Raw genomic sequence first — 19,488 nt, forward strand, 5'->3', positions numbered from 1 at the left:
CAGAGCTATCATTTTCCCGCTATATAAAACAGTACTATTCCAGTTTAAGCAGTAGTGATCTATCCTTTGGATTATCCCATTAATCTCTCGTCCCCTTCAGCTTCTTTCCATCCTTTCGTTTCCCAACATTCACACCAATATCTTTCTACAATGACAAAGAGGATTTTATCAGTCCCTGATTGGGAATGCTGGGGGCGCTCAGTCAGTGAAGCGTCTGCCTTCCGCTCGGGTCATGATCCCAGGATCCTGGGACAGAGCCTGAGTCAGACTCCCTGGTCAGCGGGGAGTCGCTTCTCCCTCTCCCTCTGCTCCTCCCCTACACTCTTCTCCTGCTCTCTCTCTCTCTCAAATAAGTTTTAAAAAAATCAGTCCCTGATTAAAAACCTTCACTGCTTCTCTACCAGTTAAAGAACAAACTTCAAACTTCCCAGCTAGCCATTAAAACATTTCACATTGTATCTCAATCTACATTTCTAGATTATCTCCTCCCACTAGCAACATACCCTACAGTCCTGTCACTCTGGACAAGCTCTACGTCCTTAGGGGTCCGTGTCTTCTACCACACTGCGGGCCTGGAGGTGCTCAACCCAACCTACGCCCCCTCATTAGACACCTGGTCCTCGCCCTTCAAGCTTCTTCCCAACTTTACATTTCATACTCGATTGCTTTGCTAATATTCCTGTAATAGACCCCCTGACACGGATTACACGTGTTTTATAAGGTAGCTGCAGACCTGTCCTGAGAGAAGAACCGCGGCTCACTCAGCTCACTCACAGGGTCAACCATGCCGGTCACTGTCATGCTCAAGAGAGGAATGTAAGGCACTCAGCATGGTCTCCTCCTCTGTCTTTCTGGCCTCAGTTCTGGGACTCATCGGTTTGATGTCATCCTTTTGGGCTATTGTTCTATCACTCTCTTCCTTTCATAGACAAACTTCCATCTTTACTTTCTCACTCTGTTTCTTTTCCACCCACGGCACTCTCTTTTCTGTCCTCATGCCCTCCCTGACACTCCTCTGACAGCAGTCCCAGGCTGCTGCTTCCTGTGCAACAGAGGGGACACACTGCGTCTGCCCTGGATACCCTCTTTTCCAGATTCACTTTCCACGCTTCTCCACTCGTCTCTGCTTGGCAGAGATGAAATGATCCTTTGTCTTTTGGTTTATGGCTCGGTTTGGCCAATGGAAGGCACTAGAAAGAGCCAGGGTGACAGGAGAAAGACGTTTTTGATCATTAGTCTTCTAGCTGGCACTGTGCTGGGCTCCTCCACTGAGGACACAAGGGTCTGTCTGGCAGCCCTCTTCTGTGGGGATACATGTCTCCAGAGCAGGTCTGTGGGGGTGATACTGATTCTGTGGTGGTCAGTTCTTGGGGAGCTCCTCCAACCTGTTCTGGCTTTCCAGTTCCTTCATTAACCCCTCTCCCATCACCCCTCTTAAATGTGCCACCTGTTCCAGGGCAGGATAACAACTATGTTACCGACTCCCTAGAGGCATTTGATCTCTATAAACTGCTTTTTTTCCCCAAGAAACTCTACCCTTCCTCAGTTTCCGTGATACAACCCTCTCCTAGTCCTGCATCAACCCTTCTGCTCTTATCTAGAGGCCTCTGTCTTCTGCTTCCTTAAATGTGACTGTTCTCGGAGCTCTGTCCTAGATCTGTCATCACGGTACACACCCTCGTGGCTGTGTCCCATCCACTGTGCGGTGTTCTGTGACCAGAAGCCCACCTCTTTCTCTAGAGCTCTGAGCTCACATATTTTCAATGACATATATTGAAATAGCTTCCTGTTTTGTCCTCTTTCAATCCATTATTCACATTTGTTCGCAGTAGACTGGAATGACATATTAAAAAAGAAAAGCTGATCTAGACTCGATCCCAGGACCCCGAGATCATGACCTGAGCCGAAGGCAGAGGCTTAACTCACTGAGCCCCCCGGGCGCCCCCGTACCCTTCTATACTTTTTGAAGCACTTTCGCTTCTTTCCTAGACTGTGTACTAGGCATTGGATTTTGCAGGGCTAAACTCCCCACATCCCCTTTACAATGCCTGATCTAGTGCTATGCATGTTGTAGCTTCAATAAACATTTATAATAAATAAATGGAAAATATAAGATGGTCCAGGGCGCTCTGGTTGATCCATCGTACTGCTCCTTATGATTCATTTAAGCTACTCTGGAGAGGAACCAGGAGACATTAGCTTTTTCAAGACATTCAAGAAAGATTTTTCCATGAGGAAAAACCCATTTCTACCATAACTTACTCCTTTCATCTCAACTTATATTACTACAATTCAGCACGTTTTCCTCTCAGTAAAGATAAATAATGAACATCAGTATTTTAAAACGGCTTTAGTGATGGCTTACATAAAAAATTATTCAATACAGGCAGCACTGTAATACCAAAGATGAATGAGAATTTTGCCTTATTCTTGGGCAATTTATATTCTCCTCTACCTCAAATTAATCTATGAAAATAAAATAGTAAACTCTACAACAAAGGTGAGAAGTAACTGATGAAAAGGCCTACAAACTCAGCAGAAAGCTGTATAATTGTTACATATTAATAATTATACATTGTAATAATAAATTACTTACCTCCAATTTATTGCTGGTCTGTAGGAAGGGAGGTTTATTTCTGATTTTAAATTGGATTCTTGAATTTGCTTGAGGGCTTCTTCCAACAGAGGAACTCGTTTTTGAAAAACTAAAGGGATAATAGAGAAAAATCAAATAGTACAGAATCACTTCATCTTCAATTCTCTCTTTCTTATATAAGATTGGTCAATAATAAAATAGTACTTTAAAGCTTTTGTAGAAAGAAAGTATCTTTTAAAATAGTGTAAATATTTTAAGTTTAGATCTCTAATTTCCCACATAGAAACGGTTCCATGGCCAATTTTGAGAATATTTAACTGGAAAAGACATTGAGAAATGTCCAGGCTCTTCATTCTGGCATGCAAACCCCTCTCTGCTTGATTCTGACAAAATTTACGAATATTCTTTATTATTTTTTAAAGATTTATTCATCTGGGGTGGGGAGAGAACAAGAGTGCACCAGCAAAGGGCGGAGGGAGGGAGAGCGAGAGGCTCCCGCGCAGACGTCCTGCAGAGCGCGCAGCGGGGCCGGAGGCGGGCTGCATCCCTCGACCCCGGGGCCGTGACCTGAGCCGAAATCGAGAGTCGCCACTCAACCAGCCGAGCCACCCAGGTGCCCCCAACTTTATGGATATTTTTAAGAAGAAAATGGGAAGTGTAAAAGCCACCAACTACTGTTCACGGAGCGCTTACTGTTAGACATTATTTTCAAGCTCTAGTGACTAATTGAACCCTCACTGCGGCCCAGGAAGCTGACGCTATTTCAATGTCCATTTTGCAACGGAGGAGACTGGGGCCCAGTTCAGGGTCACAGATTCCGCGGACGTTTGTCCGCGTCCACGCGGCACATCCTCGAACCAGCGCGCCTTCCCACGCGTGCCCGCTTCCCCCGAGCCTGCGGCGGGCCCCGCACTCCGCGCCCGGCTCGTGCTCCGCGGCCCGGGGCTCCTCCCGCCCCGCCGCTCCAGGGGCCGCGCGGCCGCTGCTCGAGCGGAGGCTCGGGTCCCCGCAGTCACCGGCCGCACACAACTCAAGGCGCGGAGGCGGGGTCGCCGACGCTCGAGCTCTGCACCGACCCCTCCCGACCGTCTCGGTTAACCTTCGGGTCTGGGAATAAACTAAACGAGTAAGACAGTGACCTAACAGTTGTCTCTCATAGCTGTCTCTGCTCTGCATTCACAGCATTGAATTTTCCTTAAAATATTAATTTGGTATTTTGCATAATATATCCATATTAGAAGTTAAAAATATACATAATACACATTTGGAAGTCTTGTTCTTGATCATTTGTATATACAATAACTGTTTCTTTATGCAAATATAAATATGTATTCTAATTTCCCCCTTTTCTCACCGGAAGACAGAATATTATATCTTGTGATCTGGACCGTTTTTTTATGACTAACAATATGTCCTGAAAATCAGGGACAGACACAAGTTTTATATGAGCATAGGGCTTATGCAACTTGGGGGACTTTGTTAAGAAAAAATAATGCAAGGACACCTGGGTGGCTCAGTGAGTGAAGCCTCTCCCTCTGGCTCAGGTCATGATCTCAGGATCCTGGGATCCAGCCCCGCATCAGGCTCTCTGCTCAGCAGGGAGCCTGCTTCCTCCTCTCTCTCTGCCTGCCTCTCTGCCTACTTGTGACCTCTGTCAAATAAATAAAATCTTAAAAAAAAAAGAAAAAAGAATGCAAAAGTACTCATATAAAATTAGGTGTAGGGGCTGTGACAGTGAGGGCTCATGAAACTCAAGCCTCAGTAACTTCACAGTAAACCTCCTCCTGCTGGAAAACTTTCCATATCGGTCCACAAAGTTTCTCCATCATTTCTTCCAATAACTGTATATTATTCCATTGTGTGAGTGTGTCATTTGTTTTTGCTAAAACTCCTGACTCTTTGTACCTAGACCTTTTGGTAGTTGGCACCCTCTTTGGGGCAAATAATTCCCATAAGTGGTAAGTAATTTTCTCAGGCATTTACAGTAACTGACCACATCCTCTTTCTTCAAACTACCTTCTCCTATGCCTTCTTATACATTATTTTCTTTGTCTTTGCCATTGTGCATTCTTAAGAAGGACTTCTCAAAACCTCTTTTAGTTTCTCTTGTCTACCTACAGTAAATAGTAGAGTACGTTAAGATTCTATTTTAGAAAAAAAAAAAAAAAGATTCTATGTTAGGCCCTACCCTCAATCTGTGGTCTATACCCTGTGGTTTAGCGTATCTCTCCCATGGCTTCATTTATCAAGTATATATCACTCATTAGTGACTTTTTTTTAAAAGATTTTATTTATTTATTTGAAAGAGAGAGAGAATGAGAGAGAGAGAGAGAGAGCGCGCGAGAGAGCATTAGAAAGGGGAGGGTCAGAGGGAGAAGCAAATTCCCCGCCAAGCAGAGAGCCTGAGACGGGACTTGATCCCAGGACTCCAGGATCATGACCTGAGCCGAAGGCAGTCGCTTAACCAACTGGGCCACCCAGGTGCCCCCCTTAGTGACTCTTAAATATACATCTCTATTCCATCTTTTTCTTAAATTTCAGACCCATATTTCTTTTCTTTCTTTTTTTTTTTTAAATAAGACTTTATTTACTTGACACAGAGAGAAAAGAGAGTGTGAGCGAGCACAAGCACGGGGAGCGGCAGGCAGAGGGTGGGGGAGAAGCATGCTCCCTGCTGAGCAAGGAGCCCAATGAGGGATTTGATCCCAGGACCCTGGAGTCATGACCTGAGCTGAAGGCAGACGCCCAACCGACTGAGTCCCCTAGGTTCCCCACAGACCCATATTTCTAGTTGCTGATTTGATTTCCCCATTTGGAGGAGCCACAGAAGGCTCAAAATCAATGCATTTAAAACTTAATGATCGTTCACACCTCTAATCTGATTCTCCTTCTTTATCCATAATCTTGATGAATATTATCATCATCTCTCAAAATAATTAATTCCTTAAAAAGTATAAAAATATGTGAGACTCTCTGCTAAGTCCTAGGGGCAGTGCTCTCCATCTAGACTTTCCCCACTCTCCATCAATTAGTAACTGACGTCTACTGATCCCACCTCTTGAATATGCGACCACTCTTCTCCCTGTGCAGGACAGCTCGCCCCCTCCTGCCGCAAGTACTGGCACAGTCTCGTGCTAGTCCGTCTGCTTCAGTTTGTTTTCACTTCCATCTACCTCCATGTTGTCACTGTAATGACCTTTCTCATAAACAGATCTAATTGTAGTCGAGACCCTCAAGTTTCCCACCTACCACTCTCCATCTTCCCTTCCTTCCTTGGCAACAGACCGCACACTCACAGTCAGGGCAGTGATGCAGAATTACTCAACACTTTTGTTCTGTCAGTCTCCCCCGCACGTGGCGTTGCCGACTGTACGTAAGTAAACAGATGGACACTGTTAGGAAAATAATTTAAAAGGAGCTCAGAGGTACAACCTTTTGTTCTTTACAATTCTCCCTTCTTCCTGCCTACAACATTGGCATGATGCTGGAGCTTCAGTAGCTAAAATGTGACCAGGGCGGTGAAGATAAAAATCACAAACTAAGGATAGTTGAGCCGAGAGACAGAAGGCATCCGAGCTCCCAGTGACAGACACAGCATAGTCCTCAAACCAGCTGTGACTGCCTACCTCAGGACTTCACATTATACAAGAGAAAAATAAACCCATATCGTATTTAAGCCATTGTTATTTTTAGGGGTATTACTAGCTGTCTCATACCGTCCTCACTTAATGTTATCAGAAGCTTTTCAAGTACAGTAGGGACTCTTACTGACACAGTAATAGGTTGCTTTTTTTTTTTTAAGATTTTTTTTATTTATTTGACAGACAGATCACAAGTAGGCAGAGAGGCAGGCAGAGAGAGAGAGAGGGGGAAGCAGGCTCCCCGCTGAGCAGGGAGCCCAATGCGGGGCTCGATCCCAGGACCCTGAGATCATGACCTGAGCCAAGGCAGAGGCTTCAAGCCCCTGAGCCACCCAGGCGCCCCCTGTTGGGGATTTTAATTTTTTTTTCTCTTTGCTTGGCAAAATGCTCATTCTTCAAGATGCAAATTAAGTCATTTTTCCAGGGATGGTGTCCTTGATGTCCCTGTATAGGTTTAGCGTTCTTCCTTCTGTGTTCGTACAGAAATTTACACATTCTGTTACCACAGAGATTCTCAATATATTTATTGATATTGTTTACATTACTTTCATCTCCAAAATAAGCTGTGAGATCTTTAATGGTAGAGAATGGTTATCTTTCTATCTCAGCCCAGGGCTAAGCACAGTACAGTACAACACACGTTTGCTGAACATGAAGGTTCTGCTTGTCCCTCTTTCCTTCCTTCCTTCCTTCCTTCTTTCCTTTCTCTGAGAGAGAGCACATGTGTGCAAGGAGGGGTTAGGAAAGGGGCAGAGGGAGAGAAGAGAATCTTAGGTAGGTTCCATGCCCAGTGTGCAGAGCCTGACATGGGTCTCAATCTCATGACCCTTAGATCATGACCTGAGCTGAAATCAAGAGTCAGATACTAACCAACTGAGCCACTCAGGTGCCCCTGTCCTTTTCTTTTTGAAGCTTTGACATTTTGTACTTAATTCCGTGTTACTATTTAAGGTATAAAAAATGTAGATATGGTACCAAAGAATCAACTATAATCGTATTTAAGTTCTTAATTGTCCTCGCCTTAGATTGTTAGATTATAATACTCTGTACAATTTCTTTTTGTCAGTCTCTTAGGTAAGAATTTGAACCAAAATGTGAATAAAATGCCAGAATGAATGTGACGCTAATTCGCCAAACCCAAATGTTAAATTTTCTGTTTACTACATCAATTTTAAAAAAGACAAAACACTGTAAGCCAGTATGAAGTAGAATCACACTTGTCAACTTTCAAAATTTACTAATAGAGCCAACAATATATTCTCCAAATTAAACCTAAATCAAATTATAATTTTTCATTTGGTTAAAGTCTTATTGCTCAAAAGGTATGCTTTTTAGTTTGAATTTATACTTTTTTTTCTCAATTTACCATTTTGTTGTCTACACAAGTTGAATATGATAACATTTCCATTTTTTTAAGATTTTTTTTTTTAATTTGACAGAGAGAGAGTTCAAATAGGCAGACAGAGGGAGAAAGAGAAACAGATTCCCCACTGAGCAGGGAGCCCCATGTGGGGCTTGAGCCCAGGACCCTGAGATCATGACCTGAGCTGAAAGCATATGCTTAACCAACTGAGCCACCCAGGAGCCCCTCATTTTCATTTTTATCCTCATATCGTTCTAGAAGTTCAGATACCTGCTCTCCTCCGTTGTGAAAGAGGAATATGAGCACGCTGGAATTTTTCAGTGACTTCTTCAAACTTCTCTTTTCTTTGTTGAAGTATTTGTTCTCTGATTTGTTGTTCTTTTTCTTCTTGTTCTTTTCGTTTTTCTTCAAAAGCTCTATATGTGAAACACAAAGTAGATAACTCAATGAGGGAATAAGTCTTAAAAATCTGAACACAGAAAATAGTTTCAAACTAATGATTTGTTATGTAATGGTGTTTTCATATTTCAAAAGTCCACTTACTTAGAAACAACACATTTTTAAATTAAAAAAAAAAAAAGGCTCTTCACTAACAATCTTGGTATCTTTATATGTAGCAATTCCAGAACCTTATCCAGGCCTTTTGCAACTAAGGGAAGGCTCTTATTTCTAATTTCTGGCAGACCTGCATCCATACTCTCACCTCTGAAAGCCTGCTATGGAAGAATTCTTTACTAAAAAGCTACACTATTTTCTGGAATGAGAAAAATAAACCCATTGGTGAAAGCAGCAGCCTTGCAAATCATAGGGCAATTAAGATAATACCATAGGGGTGCCTGGGGGGCTCCGTGGGTTAAAGCCTCTGCCTTCGGCTCCGGTCATGATCCCAGGGTCCTGGGATCGAGCCCCGCATCGGGCTCTCTGCTCAGCGGGGAGCCTGCTTCCCCCCCTCTCTCTGCCTGCCTCTTTGCCTGTTTGTGAGCTCTGTCTGTCAAATAAATAAATAAAATCTTTGGGGAAAAAAAAGATAATACCATAGATTGTTCTTCTTCTTTTAGACCAAAAGTTTAAAATTGACTATCATATTAAGTCTGAACTATGCTAGAAATCCATACAACTTACATAAAAATCTTGACTCCACCTTCTCTTGAAAATCTGCAAGATTTGTCAACCCTGAACTCCTACCCAGACATGACAACAAACACCTGCCCATAACCTTTATCAGTCCCTATTTTTCTCAACTTTCCTATTTCATTTATTTCTGATTGCCTGGGCATTTGAGTTCATGTTCTCTAGTTTCAACTGTTTCAGAAAATTAATTTTGTTTGTGGAAAACGTGTGTATGTGTGTTTCAGTAATTATTTACTGGACAATGAGAAAATTGAAGAAGGAAGCTGGTGACTCACTGGTTAAGAAACTGCCAAGTGGTTCTGCTCTTTGGAATGTATGGGATTGAGAAGTGGTAGATAAAAACTCTTCAAGATTTTTAGTGTCATGGATTACTAGTAACCATCCTTCCAAAGACCTTCACTGGCCTGAGCATTATTATTGTCCAAGTAACTGAGATTTAGGGAACTACAATTCTGGGAAGTAGGGCTACAAATCTGCAAACAGTCCTACCCTGTGGCAGGCAGGAGATAGCGAAGCAGTGCCACAGGGAGGCGCTCCCACATAATCTCCGTCAAGAGCCCCCGCAGGTCAAGACAAGGAAGCCTGCTTTCAGCACTTGATTCAACATAATACCGGAAGTCCTAGTCAGAGCAAGAGGAGTAAGTAAAAGGCATCCAAAATGGAGAGAAAAAAGGCAAAATTACCTCTGTTCACAGGTGGCATATTATACGCAGAAAACTTTAAACGTTCCACAAAAACACTGTTAGGACTAGTAAATAAATTCAGCAAAGTTGCAGGATATAAAATCAATACACAAGAATCAGTTGCATTTCTATATACTAACAATTAATAATCTAGATAGGAAATTAAGAAAGCAATCCCATTTACAGTAGCATCAAAAAGAATAAAATGCTTGGGAATAAACTTAGCCAAGGAGGTAAAAGACTTGGACACCAAAAATACAAAATATTGAAATTTTTAAAAAAATACATATAAATGGAAAGATATCCTATGTTCATGGATTAGTAGACTTAATTAAAAAAGTCACCTTAAAATTTATATGAAATCTCAAGGGACCCGCAAATAGCCACAACATTCTGATTTAAAAACTTACTTCAAATTTATGGTAATCAAGGTAGTACAGCCACAGCATGAAGACAGATATATCAGTGGAATAGATTAGAGAGCCTGGAAATAAACCCTTGTGTGGTAAAATAATTTTCCACAAGGGTGCCAAAACCATTCAATGAAGAAGAAGCAGTCTTTTTCAACAAATGATGGTGGGAAAACTGGATATCCATGTGCAAAAGAATGAAAATGGACCCTTATCTTACAACATATGCAAAAATTAACTCAAAATAGATAAAAGACTGAAACATAAGAGCTAAAACTATGAACTCTTAGAGAAAACCATAGGGAGAAAGCTTCATTGGATTTGGCAATGATTTCTTGGGTATGATGTCAAAAGCATAGTCAACAAAAGAAAAAGTAAGTTGGACTATATCAAAATTAAAAGGTTTTATGCATCAAAGAACACTATCAAAAGTGAAAAGGCAACTGAGAGAATGGAAAAACATATTTACAAATCATATATCTGATAAACAATTGATTCAGGAATATATTAAAAAACTCCCACATTTGGACAACAACAAAAATAATCTGCTTTAACAACAGGCAAAGGACTGGAACACATATTTCTCCAAAGAAGATATACAAATATCAACAAGAACATGAAAAGATGCTCAGCTTCACTAATCATTAGGAAAATGCAAATCAAAACTGCAATGCCCATTAGGATGGCCACTGTTAAAAATAAAACAGAACAAAAACCAGAAAGTTATAAGTACTTATGAGGATGTGAAGAAAGTGGAATCCTTGTAAGCTGGTGGGAATGCAAAACAGGCAGTTGTTGTAAAAAGGGTATGGTGAGTCCTCAAAAAATTACTGAGAATTACAGTATGATCTGGCATTTCCACTCCTGGGAACATACCCCAAAGAAGTGAGAGCAGAGGCTCAAACAAATGTTTGTGTACTTATGTTCCTACCAGCATTGTTCACAATAGCCAGAAGGTGGAAGCAACTGAAGCGTCCCTTGACAGATGCATAAACAAAACGTGGCATACACATACAACAGAATTAGAGAGGAAGGAAAGACTGACATATGCTACAACATGGATGAACCCTGAATACATTCCACTAAGTAAAATAAGCCAATGGCAGAAGGACAAATATTCTCTTACTCCACAATCATATTACCTAGACTAGTCAAATTCAAAGACAGAAAGCAGTAAGGTGGCTGCCAGGGGCTGGGTGAAAGGGTGTGGGGAGTTAAGTGTCTAATGGGTATATTTAGTGGGGAAGATGATGGTGACAGTTGTACAGCAATGTGAATGTACTTAGTACCACTTAAGTGGCTTACTTAAGAATGGTAAATGTTGGGGCGCCTGGGTGGCTCAGTGGGTTAAAGCCTCTGCCTTCGGCTCAGGTCATGATCCCAGGGTCCTGGGATCGAGCCCCGCATCGGGCTCTCTGCTCAGCAGGGAGCCTGCTTCCTCCTCTCTCTCTGCCTGCCTCTCTGCCTACTTGTGATCTCTCTCTCTCTGTCAAATAAATAAATAAATAAATCTTTTAAAAAAAATGGTAAATGTTGTGTTAGTGTGTTTTATCAGAGTATAAAATAAGAATCCCCCAGGTCTTTCAGACTGACTGTGCTTCCTCAACTTTATATGATGTACAGTGCAAGTGCAGCTTTAAGCTCCTTTATCCAACCAGACTGAACCCCTGGGCCCCACAGTGAGACATAATTTATCAGCACTGCCCACTGGAAACAGAACATAAGCCAGGGGCGCCTGGGTGGCTCAGTAAGTTAAGCATCTGCCTTTGGCTCCTGTCACGACCCCAGGTCCCTGCTCAGTGGGGAGCCTGCTTCTCCCTCTCCCTCTGCTGCTCCCCTTGCTTGTGCTCTCTCTGCCAAATAAATAAATAAAACCTTTAAAAAAAAAACACACCTGTAAGCTACATATGTAATTTAAAATTTCCTGGTAGTCACATTAAAAAAACTGGTAGAAACTAATTTCAACATTTTATTTACCTTATATCAAAAATATTTCAAAATGTATCAATATAAAAATTATTAGAATATTTTATCTTTTTTGTACTAAGTGTATTTCATATCTCAGTTTGGATTAGTCACGTTTTAACTGCTCAGCAGACACATGAGGTTAGTGGCTGTATTAGCAGACTAGAATCTGCTGGTAGGCAGTATGGTTTTGTGAAGACGGAAAGGATTTTAGAGACAGGGAAAGACAAGGAAACCAGGTTAAAAACTAAGAAGGCCTTTAAAGGGATTCACATAATTTCGTAAATAGTTTTCCCTTTGATTATAGGAAAACATATAGTTGTCAATTTTATGAAATTTTTCTGTTTTTAAATAGAGTTTTCTTTAATGACTCTAATCTGGTAGCTTTAAATCTGGAACATTTGCCCTTCACCAGGAGTGCCTGGGAACGTCCGGAAGAGTTGTGACTATCACAGTAATTAGGGTGGGCTACCAGATTTCAGTTCCCCAGGACCAGGGATGCTGAGTGTTACGTAACACATGAGACATGTCCACCCAAGAAGGAATTATTTCACTCCGAAAACTAAAGCTTCTTCCATTCAACCCTTTCAATAAAGTGTGACATTCCCCTACAGCCTTGTGTGAGGGGATCCTGGAACCAGGGGACCTGCCAGACCCTGACACTTCTGCTGCCACACAGGCAGACTATCAAGGGAACCAATCCAAAAATTCTGGGCAATAACTAGCAGCAAGCCCCAACAACACTGGGGACAGCTAGGGTCAGCTGGGGAAATGTGGGGAAATGATACCATATGAACAATTAGGGTGGGAGGTAAGACAAAAACCTACTTTCCTACTCCCACCCTTGATTTCCACTAGATTAGATGAAGGTAACCTTTGAGGGAGAAAGGCAGAGGTTCAAGTCGCACATGAATCTTACAACATCTAAATTGGAAGTAACTATAAAGAGAGAATTGGGAGTTGAGAAAAGAAAAATAAAATATATGGCAGACCATTCATTTGTTTTGATGCAGCCTTTGAAAGGAGATAAAACAGAGGCAACTAAATGGAGGCATTAACTAGTATTCTAGTTTCCTTTATGCAGAGAGGGTTAAGCTGCTCTGGGCAGAAGCCAACAGAGTGAACTCGGGATGTTCTAAATTCATATGCTCTCCCTTGAGGCTAAGACGGCAGTGTCAAGGGCACTCCAACGTGAGTGCACCCCTCTGGTAGCTCATCTCCAAAGACAGTCTCCAAAGAACCAAGATCATGCAGTCCTCTCTGCTCTAATCAGCCTGGTCCTGTGACTCTCTGCTCACCAAAACACCTTTATAGAAGTGATGCTCGCTTCGAAACTTTGCAGCTTCCAACTTGGTCTGTGGCATGCTTGTTCTAGGAAAAGCCAGACCCTGTAAGAAATTTGGCGACCGTGACATCACCACGCTGGTAAGGCCCCGCTAGCGAAAGGGAGAGGGAGCATGGAAAGAGAGGCCTCGCTATCCTCCAGCTGTCCTTGGCACCCAAGCCCAGGAGCAAATGACCAGAAGCCATCTCAGGTGCGCAGCTCAGCAGGCCTTCGGGTAATATCGCTCACAGCACAGATCTCGGGGCGGCAGCAGCGGACCTCCGAGTGAGCCACTGCGTACATACACGACGGTAATGAACTGTCATCGGAAGCCACTCCACTGCAGGGCGCGTTGTTATACAGCAGTAAATGACCAGAATAATAACTTTCAACCAATTCTTTTCCCCAGTTAACATTTATTTAGTGAGGATGGGGATAAATCTTTATTAATAAAAATTATTTAACTTATTTATGCTAATTATAAAGGATTTACTAATCCACTTACTATATACACTTTTCTGACTAAGAAAATTTAGGGGGCATATAGGAAGTTAGTATTTTTATAGTGGAGTATTCTCAGTAAAGAGCACGAGGTCATGAATTCAGTTTCAGAGTGTCAGTGAACTACAGCCACCAATGCAGACGGCTGTCATCTTTATGTCGCACCATTGAGAGTGCAGCAAGGAACTGTACAAAACTCCTTACACTTATCACATCTTTTTTTTTTTTTAAACAGAGAAGTCTGTTTCAGGTTTCTTTTTATTTTTGTATTTTTCTTCTAAAGTACCATTTCACTGGTAATAAGAACAATTTACATTTATCTAGTTAGATAAGAAGGAAATCTTAGCTGGTATATATTACTGATTTATTTTAGTGATGCCTCAGTGATCCTTTTAGATTCTCCCCCAACCCTGGGGAAAATGCTTTCTTTGAGAGCTGATACGAATCTAACTCTAGAAAAAATTATATACCTGTGAGTTGTCTTGAGAAATCCAGGGCTGTCTAAATGCTTAAGGGAATTTGTTAAATAATGGTTATGTAAACTTTTCTCTATCTCAGGTATCTGAACTAGTTCAGTTAGATCTCTTACCTGAGTCATCAAATTAAGACATTAAATATTTATGTGGAGTATCAGACACACAATAAAAGAAGCAAAACTTATTCATTGTTTAGTATCTCAAAACTGGCAAAATGAATGAATAACCATCCCATAGGTATTGTAAAGATAAGAGATCCTGAGAAGATTCCAGTGAGGAAGGAATAACAATAAAAAATTTGTTACACACTATCCATTATTATTAGAATAGGAGAGATGTAATTGATATTCACAATGGTTTTATATTAGAAAATGTAAAACAGTAAATTGTGAGGACTTGTTACAGTTTGAGCACTGAAAAGACAAAAAACATAGAAGAGAAATGAAAATTACTAAAAAAAAAAAAAAGAAGAAAACCAAATGAAAATTTTGCAATGGAAATTATAAAATCTGAAATAAAAATGTGCCTAGTAGGTGAACAGCAGATTGGGGATATCAGGGGAAAATATGTAAACTTGAGGACAGATTCACAGAAATTATCTAAACTGAGAACAGAACAAAAAAGATGGAGAAAAGAACATGTAGCAGTTTAGTGACCCATGGGTCACTGAATGATCAGTGGTCATTATTCTGTGTAAAGTGTACAATATATGTGTCACTGGAGTCCCAGAAATTAAGGAAAAAGCGAGTAGGGCAGAAAACATTTGAAGACTCTGGCCTAAAATTTCCCAAATCTGGTGAAAAAATGTTAAATCACAGATGAGAGAATCTCAGTGAACTACTCGATAATTACCAACAACGTAGGCCTAAGCAGATTTTAGTCCAACTCCTGGGAACAAAAGATAAAAATAGTATCTTCAGGGAGGAGGGGCAAGATGACGGAGAAGTAGCGGAGGCTGTTTCAACCGGTCCCCTAAAGCGAGCTGGTCATCCACCAGAACACTCTGAACACCCGTGAAATCAGCCCGAGATGTAGGATTATACACTTCTGGATCTCTACAAGGACAGAAGACCTCAGTGGAGAGATAAAGCAGAGTGAGTTCGGGCTGATAACAGGATAAACAGAACGGGGAGGGACCCGTTGGAAAGTAATGCCGCGGTGCGAAAGTGCCCTGTGGTTGGGGACCAGCAGTAACTTGCAGTCTGGTTAAAAGCACTCAAAAAGAGCAAAAGACCTTAAAGGGCAGCTGGTGGAATCAGGCAGTCACGGGCACGGGCCTAAGCCCCTGATCCTCGGATGGCCACTGCCGGGGACCACCTGTGCCAGAGAGAGTGCGGCGGCAGAGCATCCAGCTCCCCGGCCGGAGCCCCCAGGGTTGCGCAGCTTGCCTCACTGGCTGGGGCTTGGCGGGGTTGCGCCCCCCCAAGAGGGAGCCTGGTGGGTGCTCTCTAGAACCACAGCCTTTTGCACTCTGCGCTCACGGCGCCCCCCGCCCGCGCCCGAGAGGGCTCTTTGCGGGCACTAGCCAGCAGGACCAGCGGAGGGGCTGGACGCTCCCAGGAACTCCGTAAGATCACTGGGCGGCAACCTGCGAAACCCCGAGGTCTGGACCCCACACAGCAGCCGCGGCAAAGGCAGCCAACAGAAGCAGGTGCCCTGGACCAATATCGCTCACAGTCTTAGTAGCAGAGACAGGCAGGTGCAGAGAGAAGCAGGCGCTTTGGGCGACCCCCGTGACGATGGCTGGGGATGTGCACTGCCTGTGGGAGGTTGCATGGCTCAGCAGAGTTTACAGAGGGGGAGTCTGTGTGTTCTGGACCACCCAGAGGGGAGCAGACTGAGGCTTCTCTCTGAGACAGAGGTCTGGGTGCAGTTTGCTTTCCACTCAACCTCGGAAAAGCCATAAAAAGCCACCAAAGAACAAAAACCTCCTGAGAACAAAAGCCTGAAAAACCGGATTCCAGAGCCCAGCCCCTTGATAGGGGGGCAAGAGGACTCAACCCAACCAAGACTGACTGAAAAACAACGAGGCAGCTCCCCCCCCCCGCCCCGCACCAAAGCCAGCCAAAAGAACGAGAGGACAACTACCACAGGGTCCCCATAAAGCTGTAAAACCCCAATATCAGGGGAAGACAATATATGAAGCTCCCGGTATTGCCCTAAAACCTGTATATTTCATAGATACAACTTTTATTTTAGTTTGTTCTCACTATTCTTGTTCTTTTTAATTTTTTTAACTTACTTACCATTACAACTAGAGGTTTAATACAACATATTCCATAATAACCTTTTTGCATACATATACCTGTGTTTTTTTTTCTTTTCTATTTTTTTAAATATACATATAGATATAAGCTTCAAGGTAATCCTCTTTCCCTAATCAATACTACCCCTATATATAAACCAGCTTTAGCCCCCCTTTATCTCTGGAAAGTGGAGTCCTTTAACAAAGATATCAAGATACACCCAGGAAGCACCGAAATAAGCTTCCTCCCCACACGGAGGATTTATAACCACCCTCCTCCCATCTTTGTCTTCTGTTAGTGTTTCTCTATATTTGTTTTTGTTCTGGTATTATATAAATCTTATCCTTGGGGTCATTTTGACAGGGTTCTTTTTTTTTTCTTCTTGTCATTTATTCGGTCTTTTTGTTTGTCCATTTTTGTTTGTATACCTTAAGAATCTTACCTTTGGGACCCATTCTGGCTGGGTCTTCTTCTTCTTCTTCCCCTTTTTTTTTTTTTTTGTCTCTTTCTCTTTTTTTCTTTTTTCTTTCTTTTTGGTGGTGACTTCTGATTGCTCAGAAGCATTCCAGGGTGCACCTTGCCTGGATCGTGGTTGATACATTCAGCTACACATCCCCTCAACCACCTCTCACCAAAATGACTAGAAGGGACACCCAACAGAGGAAAAATTCAGAGACTGTGCCCTCTCCATCAGAGCTATTGGGTATGGACATAAACATTATCTAGGCAATGGCTAGGTTGGAGAAAACCATTAGTGACAGCATGGAATCAATTAGGGCAGAAGTGAAAGCTGCCCGGGAAGAAGTTAAAAATGCTACCAATGAGATCCAATCTAATCTAAATACTCTAACAGCCAGGGTAACCGAGGCAGAATATAGAATTAGTGATCTAGAGGACAAACTGATAGAGAAAAAGGATCAGGAGGAGGCCTGGAACCAACAGCTTAGAAGCCATAGAAACAGAATTAAGGAAATAAATGTCTCCATGAAACGTTCCAACGTCAGATTTTTGGGATCCCTGAGGGGGAGGAGAAAGAAAGAAGACTAGAAGATATAGTTGAACAAATTCTCCATGAAAATTTTCCCAATCTGGGGAATGGAACCAGCGTTCATGTCCTAGAGGTAGAAAGAACACCCCCCAAGATCAACGAATCTAGAAAGACCTCGAGGTACCTGATTGGAAGACTGACGAATCATAATTTTAGACAAGAGCTTTTGAGAGCAGCTAGGGGGAAGAGATTCCTTATGTACAGAAGAAGGTCCATCAGAATAACGTCAGACCTGTCCACAGAAACCTGGCAAGCCAGAAATGGCTTACAAGACATATTCAGGGCACTAAGTGAGAAGAACATGCAGCCAAGAATACTTTATCCAGCAAGGCTGACATTCAGAATGCATGGAGAGATAAAGAGCTTCCAAGACTGGCAAGGTTTAAAAGAGTATGTGACCACCAAGCTGGCACTATAGGAAATATTAGGGGGGGTTCTATAAAAGAAGAACCAACCCAAGAATGTCATAGAACAGAAAATTACAGAGACGATCTATAGAAACAAGGACTTCACAGGCAACATGATGTCAGTAAAAATGTATCTTTCTATAATCACTCTCAATGTGAATGGCCTAAATGCTCCCATTAAATGGCACAGGGTGGCAGATTGGATAAAACGACAGGACCTGTCCATATGTTGTCTACAAGAGACCCATTTGGAACGTAAGGATACACCCAGACTGAAAGTGAAGGGATGGAGAAGCATCTTTCATGCCAACAGGCCTCAAAAGAAGGCCGGGGTAGCGATTCTCATATCAGATAAATTAGATTTTAAACTAAAGACTGTAGTCAGAGATACAGAAGGACACTACATCGTTCTCAAAGGGTCTATCCACCAAGAAGATCTAACAATTGTAAATACTTATGCCCCCAATACGGGAGCAGCCAACTACATAAGACAACTATTAATGAAGATAAAGAGTCACATTGATATGAATACATTAATACTAGGGGATCTTAACATGCCTCTCTCAGTAACAGACAGATCATCCAAGCAGAAAATCAATAAAGAATCAAGAGCACTGAATGATACATTGGACCAGATGGACCTCACAGATATACACAGAACATTCCACCTTAAAACAACAGAATACTCATTCTTCTCGAGTGCGCATGGAACTTTCTCCAGAATAGACCACAAACTGGGTCACAAATCAGGGCTCAACTGATACCAAAAGACTGAGATTACTCCCTGCATATTCTCAGACCATAATGCTTTGAAACTGGAACCACAAGAAAAAGCTTAGAAGGAAATCAAACACTTGGAAGCTAAAAATCGCCCTGCTTAAGAATGTTTGGATCAACCAGAAAATCAAAGAACTTAAACAATTCATGGACACCAATGAGAATGAAGACATTTCAGTCCAAAACCTATGGGATACGGCACAGGCAGTCCTAAGAGGGAAATACATAGCAATCCAAGCCTCCCTCAAAGAAACTGAAAAATCCAGAATACACCAGCTCTCTTTACACCTTAAAGAACCAGAGAATCAATAACAAATTAAGTCAACCCCACACACAAGAAGGGAAATAATCAAGATTAGAGCAGAGATCAATGAGATAGTAACTAGAGATATAGTAGAACACACCAACGAAACTAGAAGCTGGTTTTTTTTAAAGAATCAATAAGATCTATAAACCATTGGCCAAACTAATCCCCCCCCAAAAGAGAGAGAGAGAGAGAGGACCCAAATTAATAAAATTATGAGTGAAAAGGGGGAGATCACGACTAACACCAAGGAAACAGAAACAATCATCAGAAATTATCATCGGCAGCTATATGCCAATAAGTTAAGCAACCTAGACAAAATGGATGCATTCATGGAATCCTATAAACTTCCAAAACTGAATCAGGAAGAAATTGACAATCTGAATAGACCAATATCTAGTAACGAGATTGAAGCAGTGATCAAAAACCTCCCAAAAAGAGGTTTTTGGGCCCAGGACTTGACGGATTCCCTGGAGAATTCTACCAAACGTTCATAAGAGAAATAATACCTATTCTCCTGAAGCTATTTCAAAAAAATAGAAACAGAAGGAAAACTTCCAGACTCTTTTTATGAAGCCAGCATTACCCTGACCCCCAAACCAGGCAAAGACCCCAC

General features: G+C 42.0%; 1 protein-coding gene across 1 annotated transcript in view; it reads right to left on the minus strand.

Moving 5' to 3' along the window:
• Window positions 1-19,488, minus strand: part of CEP126 (centrosomal protein 126) — a 90,084-nt gene that overhangs the window by 33,873 nt on the left and 36,723 nt on the right. Inside the window, 2 exon segments of the mRNA XM_080815719.1 lie at window positions 2,597-2,705; window positions 7,871-8,016. Coding sequence (XP_080671845.1) covers window positions 2,597-2,705; window positions 7,871-8,016 — 255 coding nt within the window.

The sequence above is a fragment of the Martes martes genome (assembly GCF_963455335.1).
Source record: "Martes martes genome assembly, chromosome: 10".
In the NCBI taxonomy this organism is placed as follows: domain Eukaryota; kingdom Metazoa; phylum Chordata; class Mammalia; order Carnivora; family Mustelidae; genus Martes; species Martes martes.